The following is an 18,133-nucleotide window of genomic DNA, read 5'->3' as shown; positions in this document are numbered from 1 at the left end:
CAGTCAACAGACAGACTGAAGCTAACATAGTATACACAACAGGCACACAATTAAAATAATTACAGCTTACCTTTGTTTTGTACAACTTATATAATATTTATATTTGTACAAATTATCTCCTGCCTGAAAATACAAAATGTAAAAACAATTCAAGAAAAAAAGAACTGTCAGGTTCTTGGGAATCATGTGCTTTTATCATGTTTAAAAGATATATGCACCATTTGAACAGGACTGGTACAAAAAGCTTTGAACAGGACAATCCGTTTGTAGTGCAAGGAGAGTCCAGAAGAAAGCATGGGATACCATAAGCCATGATACATCCCTCAAACTGTCTCAACCAAATCACCCGAAATGTCTTCCTCCAGCCCTAATCCTAGCCACTCCTTAAATAAGAACAGCCCGAAAGACATCCCCTGACTTAGATGTTTGAAAGGCCATGAAGAAAAATTTGCTTGGTGCAGTTTCCAGAGGCACAGACACCTCCCTGCAGACAAGGGCACTTTGGAAGAGCAGAAAGAAGGAGAGGTGGCTGGGATTGACCACCCCCAGCATAAATAACCTGTGTTTGACCATACCCAGGGAGAGCATCGGCACCCTGAGAGTCCAGCCCTGCTATGCCTAACCCACCTGTGCCTTCCTCCTGCAGCACAACGCAAAGTTTGATGCAGGGGAATGCTACAGAGGGCAAGTGTAAGAGCAGGAGATCTCCCAGCAGGCTCCAGGGAGCCCTGTGCTGCTGCTTAGAGTGCGTCAACAGGAAAACATTGAGAGTAAGAGAACATCTGGAAATTCCACTCCCTGCTGCTGCTTCCTCCTCAGCCTCAAGCAGGTCACCTCTCTGCCTGGTACCTGAAGCTAGACAGGAGCTGAAAGGTCTTAATTTTCCTAAAAAACCACAGGGCTGCTCATCCTTAAGAAGAGAATGAAAGGAGATGGTCATGAGGGGCAGGACGACACCCAGTCTGTGTCAAGCTGAGGGGCTGAAACCCATGCCCTGCCTGGCCCAGGAGAGCACCCAGTGGCCAGGATGGAGGTCTGACCAGGACCATGAAAGCCCATAGCCAGCTGTTGCACATAGGTGGCTGTGCAGGAGGGAAAGGAAGGTGAAGTGAGCCAGAGAAAGCAAGGTGGCCTCCCTCCCCTGTTTAACTTTAGGACATGCCTCTGGGAGAGGGGATATGAGAACAAATGTGAGTCCCAGAGCAGAAATCTGAGATTAAGGGCTGCTTTTTATCCAGTGGATTTGATCAATTACCACTTCACATCAGGCAAAAGTGCCTCACAAGAAACTGGTAGCTGTCAAGCATTCCATTGCCATGTGTTAAGAGTCCTCCAAGAATACCTACCCCAGCAAATGCTTCTAGGCACGTAGGCGGGGGGGTGGGGGGGGGGTGGGGGGGGGGTGAAGAAAAAAAATATCTTGTTTCAGCTTTTTTTTTTTCATTACTTTGGGACCTGAATGACTGAATACCCAAAGTGGAATGGAAAGAATACCTAAGTCATTTTGAATCTAGTCTTCATGTGGAGAAAGTGCACAAACATCTGTTGGTGATCATGGTAAGTAGGAGGAGAAAGACAAGTTTTGTTCTATGAAAACAAGAAAAAGAAACTACTGTATTAAAGAATCATACTGTTATAGCATAAAATTAGGTTAGAGAGGGTAGGGGAGGTAAGGAAGAAGAAGAGTTCAGCTTCGTTCCTTGTTACTGTGATCCCTCCACTTCTCTTGAGCTCACAAATTACCATGGATAGAGCAAAGCAGGGAGTGGAAGAGAACAGCCAAGTAAGGTTGTAAATAAGAGCACTGAAGATCCATGTTGTCCACGCAGAGCTGAGGCTGCAGCAAGGACGTAGCACTGGAAAGCTAAAAATTCCAGTGTCAGCTGAGCTGGCTCAGGCTCTACAGCAATGTGCCACATAAATACAGGTATGAAACTGAGAATAAAATGGTGTAGAATTAGACAGTTTATAATTAGAAGCTACAGCTGTCAGAGCAGATATGAAATCATATTTCATACTTAAACATTGATACTAGGTATAGAATGAGGCTGCCAAAGCCAAGAGAGAAAGCTGCAGATACGGCTATGGTGGTACAAAAAGATACCCTCACTGGAACAGGTTAGACTGAAGGTGACAGGGAAAGGTGCAGCACCACCTACCCTACCAACACCCACCACTTCCATACAGTTTAAAACAAGCTTTGACACTCAGAATTCAATTATTTGCTGACAGCAGTTTCCTGCTGAGCAATGTGGCTTAGATCAATTTGGGCTTTTTAGCAAATTGGCTTTCTGTTCTCATTACTCCCATCTTTGCGATTATGGCACCATCAAATGGAATTAAATTGCGCTGGCTGTTGTTTCCAGCAACACAAAGCTGAAGTCAATTGCAAAGTAGAAGGCAGTCACTTGACATTAGTAGGGCTACATTATGCCTATCATCTCAGGACTTCAGGTTTTTATCTTAGCAACCACCAGCTTTCAGCACTGTCAGGGAAAGTATAACATTTATCATCTTAAGCAAGAGCAGAAACAATTAAAGCAAATAATTTATTAATAGAAACAACTACTGAGGGGAAAGGCTGAAAGGAAAGTCTGCACAGGAACAGGCTGCTTATAACTCAAGGTCAAACCCAAATCAGAATTGAGAGCATGATCAAGTAATCAGCAATAAAAAATGCTTGATAGCATTTATGCCAGAGACTTAGCCGCAATGCTGGAAACTTCACTGCTCAAGTGCCAGAAAAAGCCACTGTGAGCTGTGATCTGCAAAATCTTTTCTTGCTGGAGAACAGCAAGAGCCAAAGACAAACCCCTTTCTTCTTGCCTTGACATAACCTTAAAAGTAATCTGTTCAAACAGGTTCCTGGAGGGCAAATTCAAACTCAGCTTTCAAAGATGAAGGCTCCAAAACATGAAGAAAAATGGATCAAGGGCTTGATTTTTCTGGGTATTCCAAATTCTTTCTAAATCAACACCATTTTAAGTGGCAGTAGAAAGGGTATTCTGCTGAATCTCAAACTGTAGAACCTGCTTCTCAGTTCTGAATTTGACTGATAATAACAGAAAAGTCTGCAAGGCTTTAGGAAATATGCTTTGTATTTTAACTCAGACTTGGAAAACCATTTAAGTAAAAAAAAATTAAACAAAAAGCAGCCAAAATTCACAGTCTTTTCTCATCTGAATAAATCAAACCAGAAATTAAGAGCAAATTAGGATTTAATTTAGCAGTTACAGCCTAGCAATTGGGTTAGGTTTTTCCAAATTACAGCCCATACTATAGATGAAAGGTAAACATGCCTTCCACAGCTTCATTTTATGCACCTCTAGGAATTTGCCAGGTACATTACTACACAATTTCCTCCAAAAGTTTATTTTAAAGACTATTTTCATACAATTTTACACATTACTGAATACAAAGCAGTAATTCTACTCATTCATTTCCAGCACAAAGGAAATAACAAGGCTTTTTCCTGGGGATGACGAGTTGGGGACAAAGGTTGTATTTTGGCTTGGTTAGATTTTCTTTGTTTAAGAAACAAACAGAGGATTCTTAAATGGTCGCTTAGACATTGCCAGTTCTCCAGAGAGTGGCCACCTTGGTCAGTATATTTCAAATAAAGAGATATCCCACACCCAAGCTAAGCTGTCCTACATAACAGCCATGGTCCTCTGACCAGGTTTGCATCGCTTACCTGTAATTTCATTCCCGCTACCCTGCTGTGTGGCTGCCCAGAGGATGAGAACAGAAATAATAGTGATCCTGGCCATTGTAGCACCAGTGGATAAGCCCTCCTTATCGCTTCGTTTCCAAGGTGGTAGAACTTGATTGTCCTTGCATGTAGGCTTTTGGATTAGGGGAAAAGGTGCTCTGGTTTTTTACCTTTTGCAGGTGGATGATAACTACTGGCAACAGAAACAAAGAGGCTCCTTTGGGGCTTTCGCAGTTTCTTCCTACTTTGCACTCTCCTGGGGGAGCCTGCCTGCTCAGCTTGCCCCCCCCCCCCCCCCGCCTGACTTTGAGAAAAATGCATTTCAAAATTGCTGGTTTAATCCATGTTTATCCTTCTGAGCACTGATTCCCTCTCGCACCTTGAACATCTGACAGATAGGAGCCGGATTTACATACCTCGAATGTCAGGTACATGTATCTTGAATTTAAACTCTGTCCACACATCAGGTGATACCATTTTGTAGGTCTTTCATTCTGTATCTTGAAAACAAACTAGGAGAAAAAGTAAATGTTGATGTTGATGTTTTTTCCTGAATTTAAGCTGTTTCACTAGCTGTTCTCATTGTGCTCCTCATTTCATCGCAATTTCAGCATCACATAAACCAGAGCAATGCTAGGCAAACAAGAACCTTACTAGGCAGGGCATGAATCAGGAAAATTGAGAAATCAAAATCCCTTTCTTTTCATTGTGTAAATCACAAAAGATAGATGTGCTTGCAGCTTTACATCACAGGACAATAACTTCAGTGCAATATCACTTGGCTCCTGCAAAGAAAAGAAATAAATACAATATGATATTTTATGAGGACCTGACACTAAAGTTTGGAAAATCACAGGTACAGTTCTTGGAGCTGAAGCAGTGTGCTCAGACCTGCACTTAAATACGTTTAACACATCACTTTAAAACCATGGAGTTGAAAGTTGCACGATATCAACATTATTCTTCATCTCTTCAGCAAGGTGCTAGAAGTCAGTAAGAAAACTTCCCATTGCCACAAGAAAGAGCAATTTCAGTGTTGTAGGCAATTTCATGTGGATGAAAGAGCCAGACGTAAGGCAGCTGGAACCACAAACTCTCATATGTGTATGTTCAGAATATCAGTAATATCACTTCTGTAAAACACTGTTAGGCAATCACCGTGTTGACACTCACAAGGTTGGAGAGCTGGGGCCTGGAGAACATGTGGGGTCAACAGGATGGTTCAGATCCTGTGGCAGAGGGCAGAGCCAGAGCTCCATGTAGTGTTGAGACACTTGTGAGCTGTTCTTCTGGCTTGGAAAATAAAATACCAAGTGCATCAGCAGAAAAAAAAAAAAAAAAAAGAGAGAGAAGAAAAGAAGAAAAGAAAAAGGGAAATTAAGACTTGCACAGACTTCCAATGAAAAATGTTTCTGCAGAAAATGGGAAAATGAGTAGAGAACATTTCAACAAAACAAAAAAAACACAAAACCAAAAAAAAAAAACCAAAATACATTCTGTTTTGGAAACATTTCTGCTATGTCTAAGGAGAACGTGTACTTTAGTGCTCCTTCTGCATACACCAGGATGTCTAGTCAGGCTGTATCCCTCAGGTGCACCATTTGCATCTACCGTCAGCACAGGGAGGCAACAGGGAGACCCTGGCTGTAGGCTGTACAGAGGATGCCATCTGACTTTAAAACCCTATTAACAAATAAATACAATTTTAAAAAGAGGACTTGAGTCAGTGAAATTAAATTTCAAAATAGAAATATTTATCTTCATGATCTATTTTTTTTTCAGCAGTCTAAATTTTCTGAAAAAAATATCTTCATTAATTTTTTTCTGTTAGCACTCACAAAAAAAAGGTCTTTAGCCCTTACAAATTACTCGGCACCTTCTGTAAGAAGTGTATGCTGGCCAAATTCAAATACAAGTAATGCCAGAGAGGCATCTGAAGTGAATTGCGTCTGGATTCTCCCACTTACAATCCTAAATTGCTGCATAGGTTTGTCACATGTCTTAAACAGCTGCTGCTTTCCAGAGTTAGCTATAAAACAAATGTCATGCTCTCCACTGAGGACTTCTATGACCAAAGTATGATCCTCCAAAGTGCAGTAAAGGACTGGTGTCCTCACTCTGAAAGACTTAAGTATACAAGTTCATCCTCAGGACTATGAAAAAACATCGGATAAAACTGCATATTTATAGGTCCTTAAATGTTCAGAGTGAGGAAGGAACAGTGAGTTGTGACTTTATTGCAGCAGTGAACAAAACAGTTGCTAAATACAGAATATGCAGAACCCCCTTTTCAAACAAAACTGTAAGTAAAGTCAGTGGGTGTTTAATCTAAACAAGAAATGGATACAGAAGTCCTGTGCATTTCAGGATTTACCTTGCAATTTCCAAATTCTTTGAGGTTCTGATTCTTATCTGCATTATTTCTTCAGTTACAATCATTTAGGCACAGCAACTTACTTTTTAGCAATGCAGATACTGGAGGAGACCACTCAGGCAACTAAGCATGCATCCTATGTCCTGTACAACTATTTTTACATCTTCCAGACATATTCTTGAACTTTGTTAACTACAGTAAGTTTAAGATGATGCCCTGCATCCCAGGCAGTAGCATGTGCTCTTTGTATTACTGCAGTTGGTGTAATGAGTTGCACTTACTCAGCACAAGTCAATGCAGAGTCTCCTGCAGGGAAACTAGATAGATTCATTGACCATCTTGGAAAACTGACACCTTGTACCTGCATGGCTGATTACATATAATTACACTTTTAGTAACCATTGGTGTATTTCATAGATAAATTTTTGCTCTTTTTTTCCTTACTTCTTTCAACTAGGCATTATCTTAGGACCCCACTAGAAAATTTGCTTGCTTTTGCTTTGGTGGTGAGGAAGGTCCATGGAGAGAGGAATGGAGAAGGAAATGCTTAGTGGAATAAAAACCCTGGCTGTGTGGTGGTAGTGAGCTGGACTACACTCTGGAAGGAGCTCATCACAGTCCTCCTGGCACAGTCATCTGGAGCTGATCAGTTCTCCCAGCTCTTTTGTCTATACTTTCTGCAGCTACCTTTGTAATGTCTGAATTGATCTAAAGTACACAATTTATACAAAGAAGAGCTGTGTGAATAAAAGCCATGTCAAAATCCATTCATGAATAATTTCACAATATCAAGAAGCAGATAATTAGAGATAGGATTTGACTCTCCTAGACTGTACTATCAGTCATTGGAATATTGCAGCTGTCAGCAGGCTTCCTCATCAAACTTTTTAGGCATTTATTTCTTTAGACAGATTCACTTTTGATTTAATTAATAACTTAGAAGATCCTGATCTTCTTTAGGCTAGAAGTTTGACACAGAAAGGTCAGTTGCTGGAAAATTGCTTTTTGCTTTGCATCATTTTGTCTATGAAGTAATCACTACTTCAGATGCCCAAAATGGTCATTACATTTCAAGACAGACTGGTTTGCATGCAGGAAACAGAACTATGCATTTGGGTTCCACAGGAACCTAACAAAAGCTGTTTGCTCCAGAAGCCAGCATGCCTTCCTGTAGATGTATAGGACCTAAGGCTTAAGAACCATTAAATCATTTAACCTGATCTCTCAAAATCAGCTGTCAGTACATGTCTCCCAGATACCTCTTCCAGACTCCCACCATTTCAATCTGATCACAGCCTGTCAGTCTGAGAAAACCCAGGCTATGGCCACAGCAGGCAGTGGAAATAGATGGAGGTGCCACAGTCCTGAGGATCTTATCGTGGAAATAAACTGATCCAGGTCATCAACACAAAGGCAAAACCATGCTGCTAACTGCCATTGAAGGTGACAAGAAGTTCAGATGAGACCTGATTTCCATCTGCTTTCTGTTCACGACTGTGTTCCCCAGTTCCTGTGACTGTCAGTGAATTTTGTCTCACCATTAGGGCTGTCTTAAAAACTGCCCCTGCTGTGACATTTCAGATGTGTAGTACGGGTTGAGCTCATACCTGTCTCTCCCTTAGTGGGGCATTGCTAAGGTTTCTTTCCTCTTCTCCGCTCCTGGTCTTTGTGAAGCCTGCAGAAACTGCCTTCGAGCCTGCAGCTGATCTGTCAACACTGGCTTAAATCGGTCAGCAAGGCCAAAAGGTGTTAGAAGACAGCAACAGGCTGACTTAGCCAGAAGCAACCTTTTTGCAGCTAAAGACAAAACAAAAAAATCACTCCTGCCATCAGGACACAGACTTATTCCAGCTTCTGAAATTCAGCATATATAATGGACACCTTAACGTCTACTCGCTACAGAGAACTGCTCAGAAATTTTAACTATTTAGCTCTCAGAGTTAAAATGCTGGTCCGTGATTCCAGGGACTTGAATTCCCTGCCCCTGCCATGGGCCTTTTGTGCAGCCACAAGCAAGTCACACAGGTCCGATCTGTCACTGTAATGAAATTGGGGGTGTGCGTGTGGGTGTGTGCAAGTGCAGAAAGCCCAGTATTTCAGACCTCGTGAAAGCCATGGCTACAATACCATAAATATGCTTTTGCTTATGTTACCTGAGAAAAAAAGTAAAATAGAAAAGGCGCTGTTTTGTCAGCATATGCTAGGCCTGTGTTAGGGACAACAGCTAAACTAGCAATTTTTTGAAAGGGTCCTTGTTTTCCTGAGCTTCAGATACATTCAAAAAATGGAATAGTAACACTTGCTTACCTCACTTATGTGTTTCAGAGCAAAATGCATTAAAGATGAAGGGACATACCCAAATGACAGTAAAAAAATATTCACTTAAAGCTCTAAAAGTTGATGAGCTGAACTATGCAGGCAGAACAGTCCCTGACAGTATTCAGTGATTTGTTCTGTCTCACCAACAAACTGTTCCTCAGGCAAATCATCGGGTCTTGTTTTTTTTTTCCCTGAACATGCACACACAGTTTTGAAGTGACTCATGAGGAAAAAGTTCTTATTGGTAACAGGAGGAAAAAATATGAGTCAAGCGGAGGTCATGCTGAACCTCTGCCTGGCCTTGCTCCTCCAACTGAGCGCTGGTTGTGCAATCTCAGCACAGAGAAACTCTTGTTTGCTCCAGTGCTTTGATGGCATGGTCCCATTCCCAATACCGACTTTGGTACCAGATGAGATTGTTGATCATGCCTCGTACGTGATTTAGCAGCACTGCAGGGAAGTAAATCAAGTCCCCTCCTAAGACATTTTGTAAATGCTTCTTGTTTTTAACCCTAAACTCAGGCATTTTTGAAAGAAAGCAGTCTGGGAAGATGGTATTGCCCTTTGATATGAAAGCTTACTTGGAAGAAAAGTCAGAGGGTCTCCTGCTCAGCATCCTCCCAGGGGGTACCAGGACCAAGTCCACCTGAAAGTCCCGTTCAGCAAAGGGTATCATGCCTGGCCTGTATCAGCACTTAGTGACGGGACCAGAGCCCCTCCTTGCTCTGTCTTGCTGGCTGGTCATCAGCTCCCTGTAGCAAAGGGCTGGGAACACAGCGTTGACACCAATCTCACGCTTCCTCGCATCCACAGGCCTCAAAAACAGGAACTCCTTACAAAAATACCAGTGACCAGCCCATGGATGTGTCCAGGCTTCACTGGTTTGTGCCAGTGCTGCTGCCTGTAACCCATTTTTGACTGAAGGCACCAACTGAGCCTCTTGTAAGGATGACTTCCCATTCCTTATCCCTCCTAAACCCACCCAGCATACAGCCAGGATACAGATGGGAAGGACAGAGAACTGTGCATGCAGCTGGCAATTCCCCTTGTGAATCCATCTCTTGCACACACATGCAAAACCTGCCTCTCTTAAGCAGATGTGAAGCACAACATAAACCAACCAAAACGTATGACCTGTTTTTCGCTGTTAGCATAGGATTTGGCCCTTACTTCCAGATAAGAAATGCAGAGATATACACACAGGTCCAAGTACAAGTTCCTGATGAGAGATTTTTCTAAATTGTTGCAGAAGTTAATCTATAGTCCAAACCCCAGAAAATGTTTCACAATTTCTGTAAAATCTTTTATTGATGCATTAGATTTAAATGCTTTCAGGAAGCTTCTCACTTTGAAGGACCTAAAGAAAAATTGTTTCTGTGTTCTTCTGAGCCAGCTCAATTCAAAGCAGAGAAGCTCATGAAGGAAGAGGAGCCTTTCAAAGCAGAAACACTGGAATAAGAGAACCTACTATACAGACAAGGCAAATGATAGCACCCCGCTCCTATTGTGTGAATACTGAGTAAGGACCTCACGAAAGATTTGCAAAAAACCAGCACATTTGAGCCTGATTAGAAGGTACAAACACTTGAACAGTTTCATTTAGAAGTTGTTTTGGGAAAGTGTCATTTCTTTTTTTTCTCCCTGTTAATACCTGTAATTGTGATTGACCCAGACAAACACTGGATTACTGAGTACAAAGGAGGCAGGGAGCTTTTTAAGTGGGCAGAAAAACACCAAATGACTAAAAGACTAAATGATTAAAAGCAGTATGGAGTGGAAGTTTGGGAGTAAAGAGAAGCTTGGGCTGCAAGAAAAAGAATAAGAGTTTTAATTTTTCTGCCAAAATGTAATAACCAGACAAGTTATGAACCCCTATGTATGTCTCTGTGGGAATCTGAACAAACAGAAAATTTACTGGCAGTTTCAGAGATCTCACTGTATACAGCGAGGAAATGCTTTTTTCTTCTCTTTCTGTTAAAGAATATCCTGGCCTGCTGTCAAGTGTAACTGTTGTTTTGAAATTACCTCTGTTTTGAGATTGATACTAAATCATCAGTGTGATTAAAAACAAAGGATCTATGGGTTTTCCATGCCCTCACTCATACCCTTCCCCTAAATAAAGGTTGCAAACTACTTGTAAGAACGCCTGCACCAGGTGTCTGTGAGAAACAAGCCAAGCCTGAACAAACATTCAGATTTGCCCAGAAGGCACTGCAGGGCTAAACCACCCACTGAATTACTCAGCAGGAGGCTATTAGCATCCTGCTCTGACTCGGCATTTTGACACGTATACATACACCATGGTTTCGCCCACCAAGTGACTTCTGTCATCTGAAGCATCTGTTGAGTTCAAGCTTTGGCTTAAACAGAGGAGAGCAAAGCTCCAGCTTGCACAGTGTTTTCCAGCACACTGGCAGGATTTATTCTGTCAGTACCTATGAATTAAGTAACAGAAGAGTGGAAGTCTAATATTAGTCCACAGGTCTCTTCCAAGCAGGGCACTCTGCAGGACTGTGCAGCCAGAAGGAAGCCTCCATCCTTGGAGTGTGAGTTTTACATTATACTAGGGAATAACTGTGCTCCATCTCAGCAGTTTCTCAGCACTGATGTTTCCACTTCTGATGGCAGGAGAACTGCTGCTCCTTCTACTCCCCCTCCTACATACAGCCCCTGCCTCACTTAGCACCGCCTGCTTCTCCAGGTACTCAAGAAAAGAAAATCATTCCTACCTCCTAACAGCATCAACTGCTGACACAAACATTGGCAGTTTGTCTACAATACTATAGTGCTGAAAGGGGAAGTAGAGATCTAAATGCTTGGTTTGGAATAAAGATCATATTGCATCACTGGCTTGGAAACAATCGATCACCTTCTTTGCAAACATAATCAGGAAAAAGGAGAGATGCCTGGCAAGGAGGTTCAATGTTTGGAGCACAAAGAGACTTCACACCAGCTTTTGCCAAACTCAGGTAAAGAGAAATATGTGGTCATGCACTGTAAAATAGGAGGGAAATAGTTTTCTTGACTTTTCTCTCCCTCCAGTTTTCAGACCACAAAAACCCCCAACTAAAATTATCTCTCTATTTAACTTTGAAAAATTTGCATTTTGCCAGATGTTGAGAGTTGATATTTAAAACTCAAAAGGAGATGCTTTTCAAAATGTTTATTGGCTTGTGAAAACAGTGGGTTATTTATTGAATCTGTTCTGCACCCTTAATTAGTACAAATGCCAGCAGGGAAACTTCCTGTGTGCTTTCTCCCATGCTGACCTTCCGCATAAGAAAAATTCCCTAGTGAAAATAGATTTTAATTCCCTCCTTGAAATCAAACATCTGGCTTTGGTTAAGGAGGCACACAACCCTGTCCTTTGTGATATTTGGACTGCAAGTGCTCTGGGGCAGGGAGTATTTTCTTTGTTATATGCTGCTGAAAATCATAGGGCCTTCAGTTTATAGCTATAATAATGATAATGCTACCGCTGAAGGATGATAAGAACATGTTTGTTGTCATGATTAACATTCAGTTGTCATTCAAATGCCAAGTATAAATATCAGCATGCATATTCCATCACTTTTCATGTTTGCAATTAATTTTTATCATATTCTAAAAACTACTGAATATCATCCTACTCGAGACAGAACTCTGGAGCTCATGAGCTGATTTAATGCCTTAAATTCTCATTGAAAGGTGGGATTCAAGGGTGTCTCCTCCAAAAGGTACTACTGCTGATATAAGGAAGTGCATCAGTTACACTTGTTTAATGAGAGATAAGAGAATGTGTGTGCCCTTCTTAAAAAGTGTGAGGCAAAAGAAATAGGATTGCTTCTAGCACATTTTCATTTAGTTCACTGTTCTTCTCGGAGATCTGGTGGGATGGATGGACCAGGGCCCATGGGCAAAGTCAGAAAAGGCTTTAGGATAGTCTATAAAACTTTCATGACTTAGCTGCAATGGATTTAGGAAAGCAAAAGCTTAGCTGATGATAAATGAATGCTATGCCTATATGCCCCTGATTCTAAGAAATCATGCACCTAGGAGGAAAAACATTGAAGTGTGATGTCATTCCCTGTTTGCTTTTGACAGACCTTGTACTTCCAGAAGCAAAAGGGGCAAGAATACTTAACACACCTTTAGGTACCGGAAGAGTTCACACGATGAGCCCTGAGGGCTTGTAAACAGCACCAACCCTTAATCATCAATCTTAAGAAAATCACCCTGATGTCAGTGCTGGAATTTGATGCTTCCTCCAGGATGCGGTGACTAGGTTTCTTCGCCAGCAAGGTGGAAATCTCATGCCATGGAAGGACACAGAAAAGTATCCTCATGGTAACAAGTGTATCTTTATGATAACAAGGGTCCAGTAAGAAAGCATTTATTATATGGTCCACATGTAAAGCAGTATTTCCATGACAAAAATGGCATGGCTGAAGCAGTTTTGCAGTCTGAAGAGCTGCAATGAGTGACAGAGAGCAGGCAAAAATACAGCAAATTACCTAAGCTTCACTTGGCACAAGGGTGATGTAGGCCTGGAAAAAAGGGCTCTGCATAATGCTCTGGTCCTTGGGGCAGAGAAAAGAAGGGACAGGCAGAAAATTTTTGCTGTAAGATGCTGCTGAAACACTCTCAAAAGGAGATATGACCAAAAAGAGGTAAAAGCAAATTCCAGCAATACTGGTATTCCTTTTCCTTTTGCTGTGCCAAGTACAAAAGCATGAGTTCTAGCTTCTTTTTTTTAAAACAAACATCTGAATGTTGAAGAGTCATGTGCCTACATTATGCAACTACGTAGTCCCTAACAAAATGGGCTGATTTTCAATCTAGAGTTGTCTAAAAATAAATTTGGGAGGGCTGTTTTCCCAAAAGGGTAAGGGTTATGCACATAACTCAATGTCCACTTGTGAAAATCTTTCCTGCATTCCCACAAACAGCCCTAACAATTATCCAAGCAGCAGGGTCTTTTTAAGCTAATTTACTTTTAGATCTTCTTCTGTCTTTCCCCTTTTACATTTCTATTAGTCTGAACAGTAAATGTAGATGAATGTTTTGCTTAGGTTTTTTTCTTACCACGTCTTTGCCATTACACACATTTATTTTTATATACATATATGTTTATATTCACACACAAGCATATGCACACACATATATATAAATAAATACATCCAGGTACATGCATACATATATATGGGTATATATAATAAGTGCAAAGATAGAACCATTGCAAGAGTAATTTATTTGACTCAACACTGCTGATATTTAAATTAAAAATGATGGAACTGTATCAGCTTGTTGAAACTTCGTCTTACATGATTATTACACTCTTTAAGCATCACAATTTATACAGAAAGCAATCGTGACAAGGAAAAACCAGTTCTGGCACAAGTAGATGAGACCAAGGAGAAAAAAAGAAATAGAAACAGTGGTTTGCATTACAGTCTCCAGCAACTGTGTGCAATCAGTGCGGAGGGAAATGCCTCCCTGTGCATTGGATGCTTGAGCTGGAAGTTGTAAACACCCTCTAGAAGCTTTTACTGATCAGTTCAGTTCAAGCCTCTATCCTTAACAAGTCTTTACATGCGCACCACAAAGGCAAGTCCCACAGCACCTTGTTAACTTGTTTATTCTTTCAAGCTCTCTGCATTCAAGCTATATCACATTATGCAATTAGCTGCTATGAAAACAAATGAAACATATGTTGGTTTTGTGTGTTTAAGGATCAGTTCAAAATCTGTTCTCTTCAAAAAGTATTCGACTCATTGACCAAGGATAAGTTTGAAGTCTGTACTATTTTCCTGTATTATGAAAAGAAGCTGCTGCTGAGGTTACATTTAAAACCATTGAGATGGTGCAAAAATATCTGTGACTAACAGTGAATTTTGATGACTTGAACAAGTTTACTACCTTTCCTATAGGAACAAAATAATTCATTATTTTTAGGAGATAGGTGTGACAGGGTGGTCTTGGCATACCACGAAGTTCATCCTGTAGCATATTAATATTTTTTCTGTTGAAAAGTTTTGCCTCTAAATTTCAGTGTTCAAGTGATTCAATTATTTGCAACTTCTTCTGGCAAATAAAAGGCAGCACATCTCAGCTATGCTACATGACATTTATTTGCACGGGAAAAGGAAAGAGGCAGTTACCATGTAAACAAAAGAAAAACAAGAACAAAAATCTCACTCACTCAGTTGAGCTCATCACCAGCCAAGCCTAATTTTGATCAGCTCTCCCATCAACAGCAGGATCCACTGTAATAGAATTTACCGTAAAAGGAGACTTGGGGGGTTACTGTTATCAGAGGGTTGACCAAATGTTAAAATACCAACGGTGAGAATAAACTCAAACTATTTGAAACTGTTGATTTTAGCATGATTTGTTTTCTAAATGTGTAATAGGTCCACTGTGGCTGCCACTGGAATAGCTCTGCAAGATTTATTTCATGACCTTCTTCTTCATGGAGTCTGTTCATACAAGCCTATTTCCAGTGTTAATGTATTCCCCCATAAAATGCAGATTGAAGGCATGTACTGGGTGTATCCCAGGTCATAGGAAAGACTTATCCCAGCCCAAGAAACCATGAAAGTTTTTGTCCTTCTCTTACCAGTCTATTCCAGGAGAACAAAGGCATTCAACTTGCCCTTTTTACTGTTGCAGGCTGAATTCAGTCACAAAAGTATCCCAGTCCTACAAGAGACGGTAAATACTGTTGTTCAGGGGCCTATGTAGCAGCTTACTTGCCTGAAGCCTACTATGATATTAGGGTCTTCACACTCTTCCATCAAGCATAGGGCATTGTGGGTACATGAGGTTCCCTTTAAACTAAATAATGCACACTGTATGGGTAATAAAATGTCATCTAGAGACACATTAGAAAAATTCTTACTCCTCCTTGAAGGGAAAAGATTTTTGTGTGCCATGTGAAGACAGGATTATTAAAAAAAAAAAGTATTTAAAAATAAACTAAATTTTAATAAGCCATATAGAATAAGTTCAAGCTAATTCCCACTGAAAATAAGTGGGATGAATTTGAGAAAACACAAGGCTGTCTTTCAGTAAATATTTATGGAAAGACAGAAAGAGGAACAGAAACTTGGTCATAAGTTTGCCACGATGAATAGGTGTCATTAACATTTGCTCACTCTGTATGAGCCATGGGTTCTTCCTCTTGGGGGAATCACAGTGGAAAATTGTAAACAATTTTTTCTGCACAGCTTCATAAAATAAATTCCCAGTTCTGTATTCAGTGCCAGAGATATTGCCAGGCAACAGGAAATGATTGCTATATCTTGAGAGAATGCCCTGAATTAATTATTTTTAGGTCATCCGTTAGTGACACAATGCAAAGTTTCGCCCAAGTTTCACTCCAATGAGCCCATACTTGAACCTAAGCAGATGTCCAGAAATTTCAGCAGATGAAAAAACACAAATGAATCTCTTTAGCTCACTAAAATCTGTAGCTATCAAGCAACAACAATCAGCATGCAGTTTGGCAGGAAGGAAGAATTTGGATATGCCCACTCAAAGAAAAAAACTTCAGGCTGCCTCATTTGGAGCTTCAAGACAACCTGCGAGGGCTGATTCTCTGCTGACACTGTCCCGCGGGCTCTGGACACACAACCACACCTGTGGGAATAGGCTGGGCACATGCACAGGCTGTGGCACAACTTCTAGACAGGAACCTGGTCTTGATGACAGGGAAGCCACCATAACTCTCAGCAAATTTTTCCAGTGGTTAATAATCCTCACTGTTAAAATAACCCTGCATTTTATTTCTTTCTTGAAGTTACAGCTTCCAGGCCAGGAAACTTGTTAGGTTTTTTGCTATAACATTAATAACCTTTCTTGCTTAAAACATTTTCAGAGGAAATGCTCCTTGCTTTCCAAATTATTTTTTTTTCATTGGAGAGGAGATGATTTTGAAAGGTTCAAGTCTTTCAACCAAGCAGAAAAGAAAAAGCTCTACCAGAAGCTGTAAACTCAGTGCTAGGTTAATGAAGAGCTTTGTGGATTATTTACATGCACAGGTGTGTTACATGATTAGAGGACAACAGTCCTCTTTAATTTCAGAATTTTAAAACCCCAAACAGATAGTGCTGTGTAAGTAGTAATGACAAATGACTTCATTTTCAAATGCTTCCTTTAAAATGTAAATGCATACATCATCTTTGAACACACATCTATTAACAGTTTGGCATCATAGATGGCATTTTTAAATATTAAACACTATGATGTTCACTATTCTTAGTGGTATTTTATTTTGTTTGCCACTGGCTAAAAACACATTTCTAGCCAGATTTTTCAGTTTAGGTGGCAAGTGGTAATCCGTTAAACTATGGTTAACTACAACACTTGCAACAGCCTCTCCAGACCCACTAGCTGCACCCAACTGATAGATGGAGATGCAGTTAGGTTGAGCCCAGGTTTTAGTCACTGTAGACAGAAGCAACTGCTGTCTTTGTGTTGGTATGGGGTGGAGGTCTGTTCGTGGCTGAAGGCACACCTTGGTGGGAAAAGTTCAGAGCAGGAAGAAAAGCAACCATGTCACCCTTCAACAGCAGGGACCTGCTGCTAGAAATGAGTAGCATTAACAGCTGATGTAGTATCTGAAATACTCAGCAAACGTGCTGCTGGTCCAGGACATCTCTTGGCATCCTTTGCCAGCAAGGGGTTTTGTAGATACCTAGCTGCAACTTAAAACAGCATGAAAAGTCTTGAGGACAGGACTCTCCTCTGAGCTAACTTATGGCTAAACAACACAAGTCACATTTTAGCAGCAGAGTGAAACTCTCCAACTCACTCCTGGAAAAGCTGTAGTGCAGTAAAGACAAGAAGAAAGGAACCAACTGGGACTGAGGAAGGTGAGGAGGGGGAATCAGAGAAGAGAGAGGAATGAAGGAAGGGGACAAATCAGTACGTTGTTAGAAATAGCATTTGCCAATTCCATATAGATTGTATTAACTCCAAAAGACCCAATTAAGGCAATGGAAATGCAGAACCAGTAATGCAGAGATGAATCATCTGACCTAAAATAGAGGGAATGATGAAACACGTAAGGGAAGAAAGCATGTCATTTTAACAGCAAAATATTCCAGATACAATCTCTCAAAACTGTTTGGCCAACCAAAAGCACAAGACCGTGTTGGTTACTAAAGCTTTATCCAGGTACAATAGAGAATTTATCTATTAGAAGCTATAGTTTAAAATGGACAGGTCTGCCCCTCTGCAGCCTCATATACAAAAGCTAGACAACACCCAAGGTACTACACATGCCAACCAGCCTCCAAGAGCGACACTGCCAATCAAGGATACAAAATAAACAAAGATCAATTTATCAGCTTTTAAAAACAGAATGTGAAATATGTCATGAATTACAGAATCCCCTCTCATTTTCTCTCTTCCAGGTCAGCATTGTACTAATAAATAAAATGAGACCACAGACTACCTCTCATCGCAATGTAGGTCTGCAGCAGTTGTGAAGCAATGGAGAAAAAGTTTCCAATGCAGAAAGCCTGCACATATTCCCAGAACTTTTACAACCATAATTTAAATGAAAAAATGTCCAGCTGAAGGGGGGAAATCATATCCAGGCAGCTCAGCAGCCTGTCAGAGAGGAGAGGACAGAATTTCTGTTCCACATCACACATTTCTGCAGATTCCTGAGAAGAAATATGCCCCTTCAGTAACTCCAGAGTCCACTGACAAGGCTGCAGGGGTCAGATTCCTCAACCACT

At 40.8% G+C, this 18,133-nt stretch overlaps 1 protein-coding gene across 1 annotated transcript in view; it reads right to left on the bottom strand.

Annotated features, from left to right (window-relative positions):
• The window catches only part of UMODL1 (uromodulin like 1), a 66,137-nt gene extending 52,699 nt beyond the window's left edge, over positions 1 to 13,438 (bottom strand). Inside the window, exons 1-2 of the mRNA XM_055702748.1 lie at positions 4,886 to 13,438; positions 4,129 to 4,497 (exon numbers count right to left, since the gene is read on the bottom strand). Coding sequence (XP_055558723.1) covers positions 4,129 to 4,189 — 61 coding nt within the window. The 5' untranslated portion in view covers positions 4,190 to 4,497; positions 4,886 to 13,438. The remainder of the gene's footprint in view (positions 1 to 4,128; positions 4,498 to 4,885) is intronic.
• Positions 13,439 to 18,133: the final 4,695 nt, after the last annotated feature.

The sequence above is a fragment of the Falco cherrug genome, chromosome 2 (genome assembly GCF_023634085.1).
Source record: "Falco cherrug isolate bFalChe1 chromosome 2, bFalChe1.pri, whole genome shotgun sequence".
In the NCBI taxonomy this organism is placed as follows: domain Eukaryota; kingdom Metazoa; phylum Chordata; class Aves; order Falconiformes; family Falconidae; genus Falco; species Falco cherrug.
Note: the sequence above shows the minus strand (reverse complement) of the source record. Positions and strands in the feature narration are given on the sequence as shown.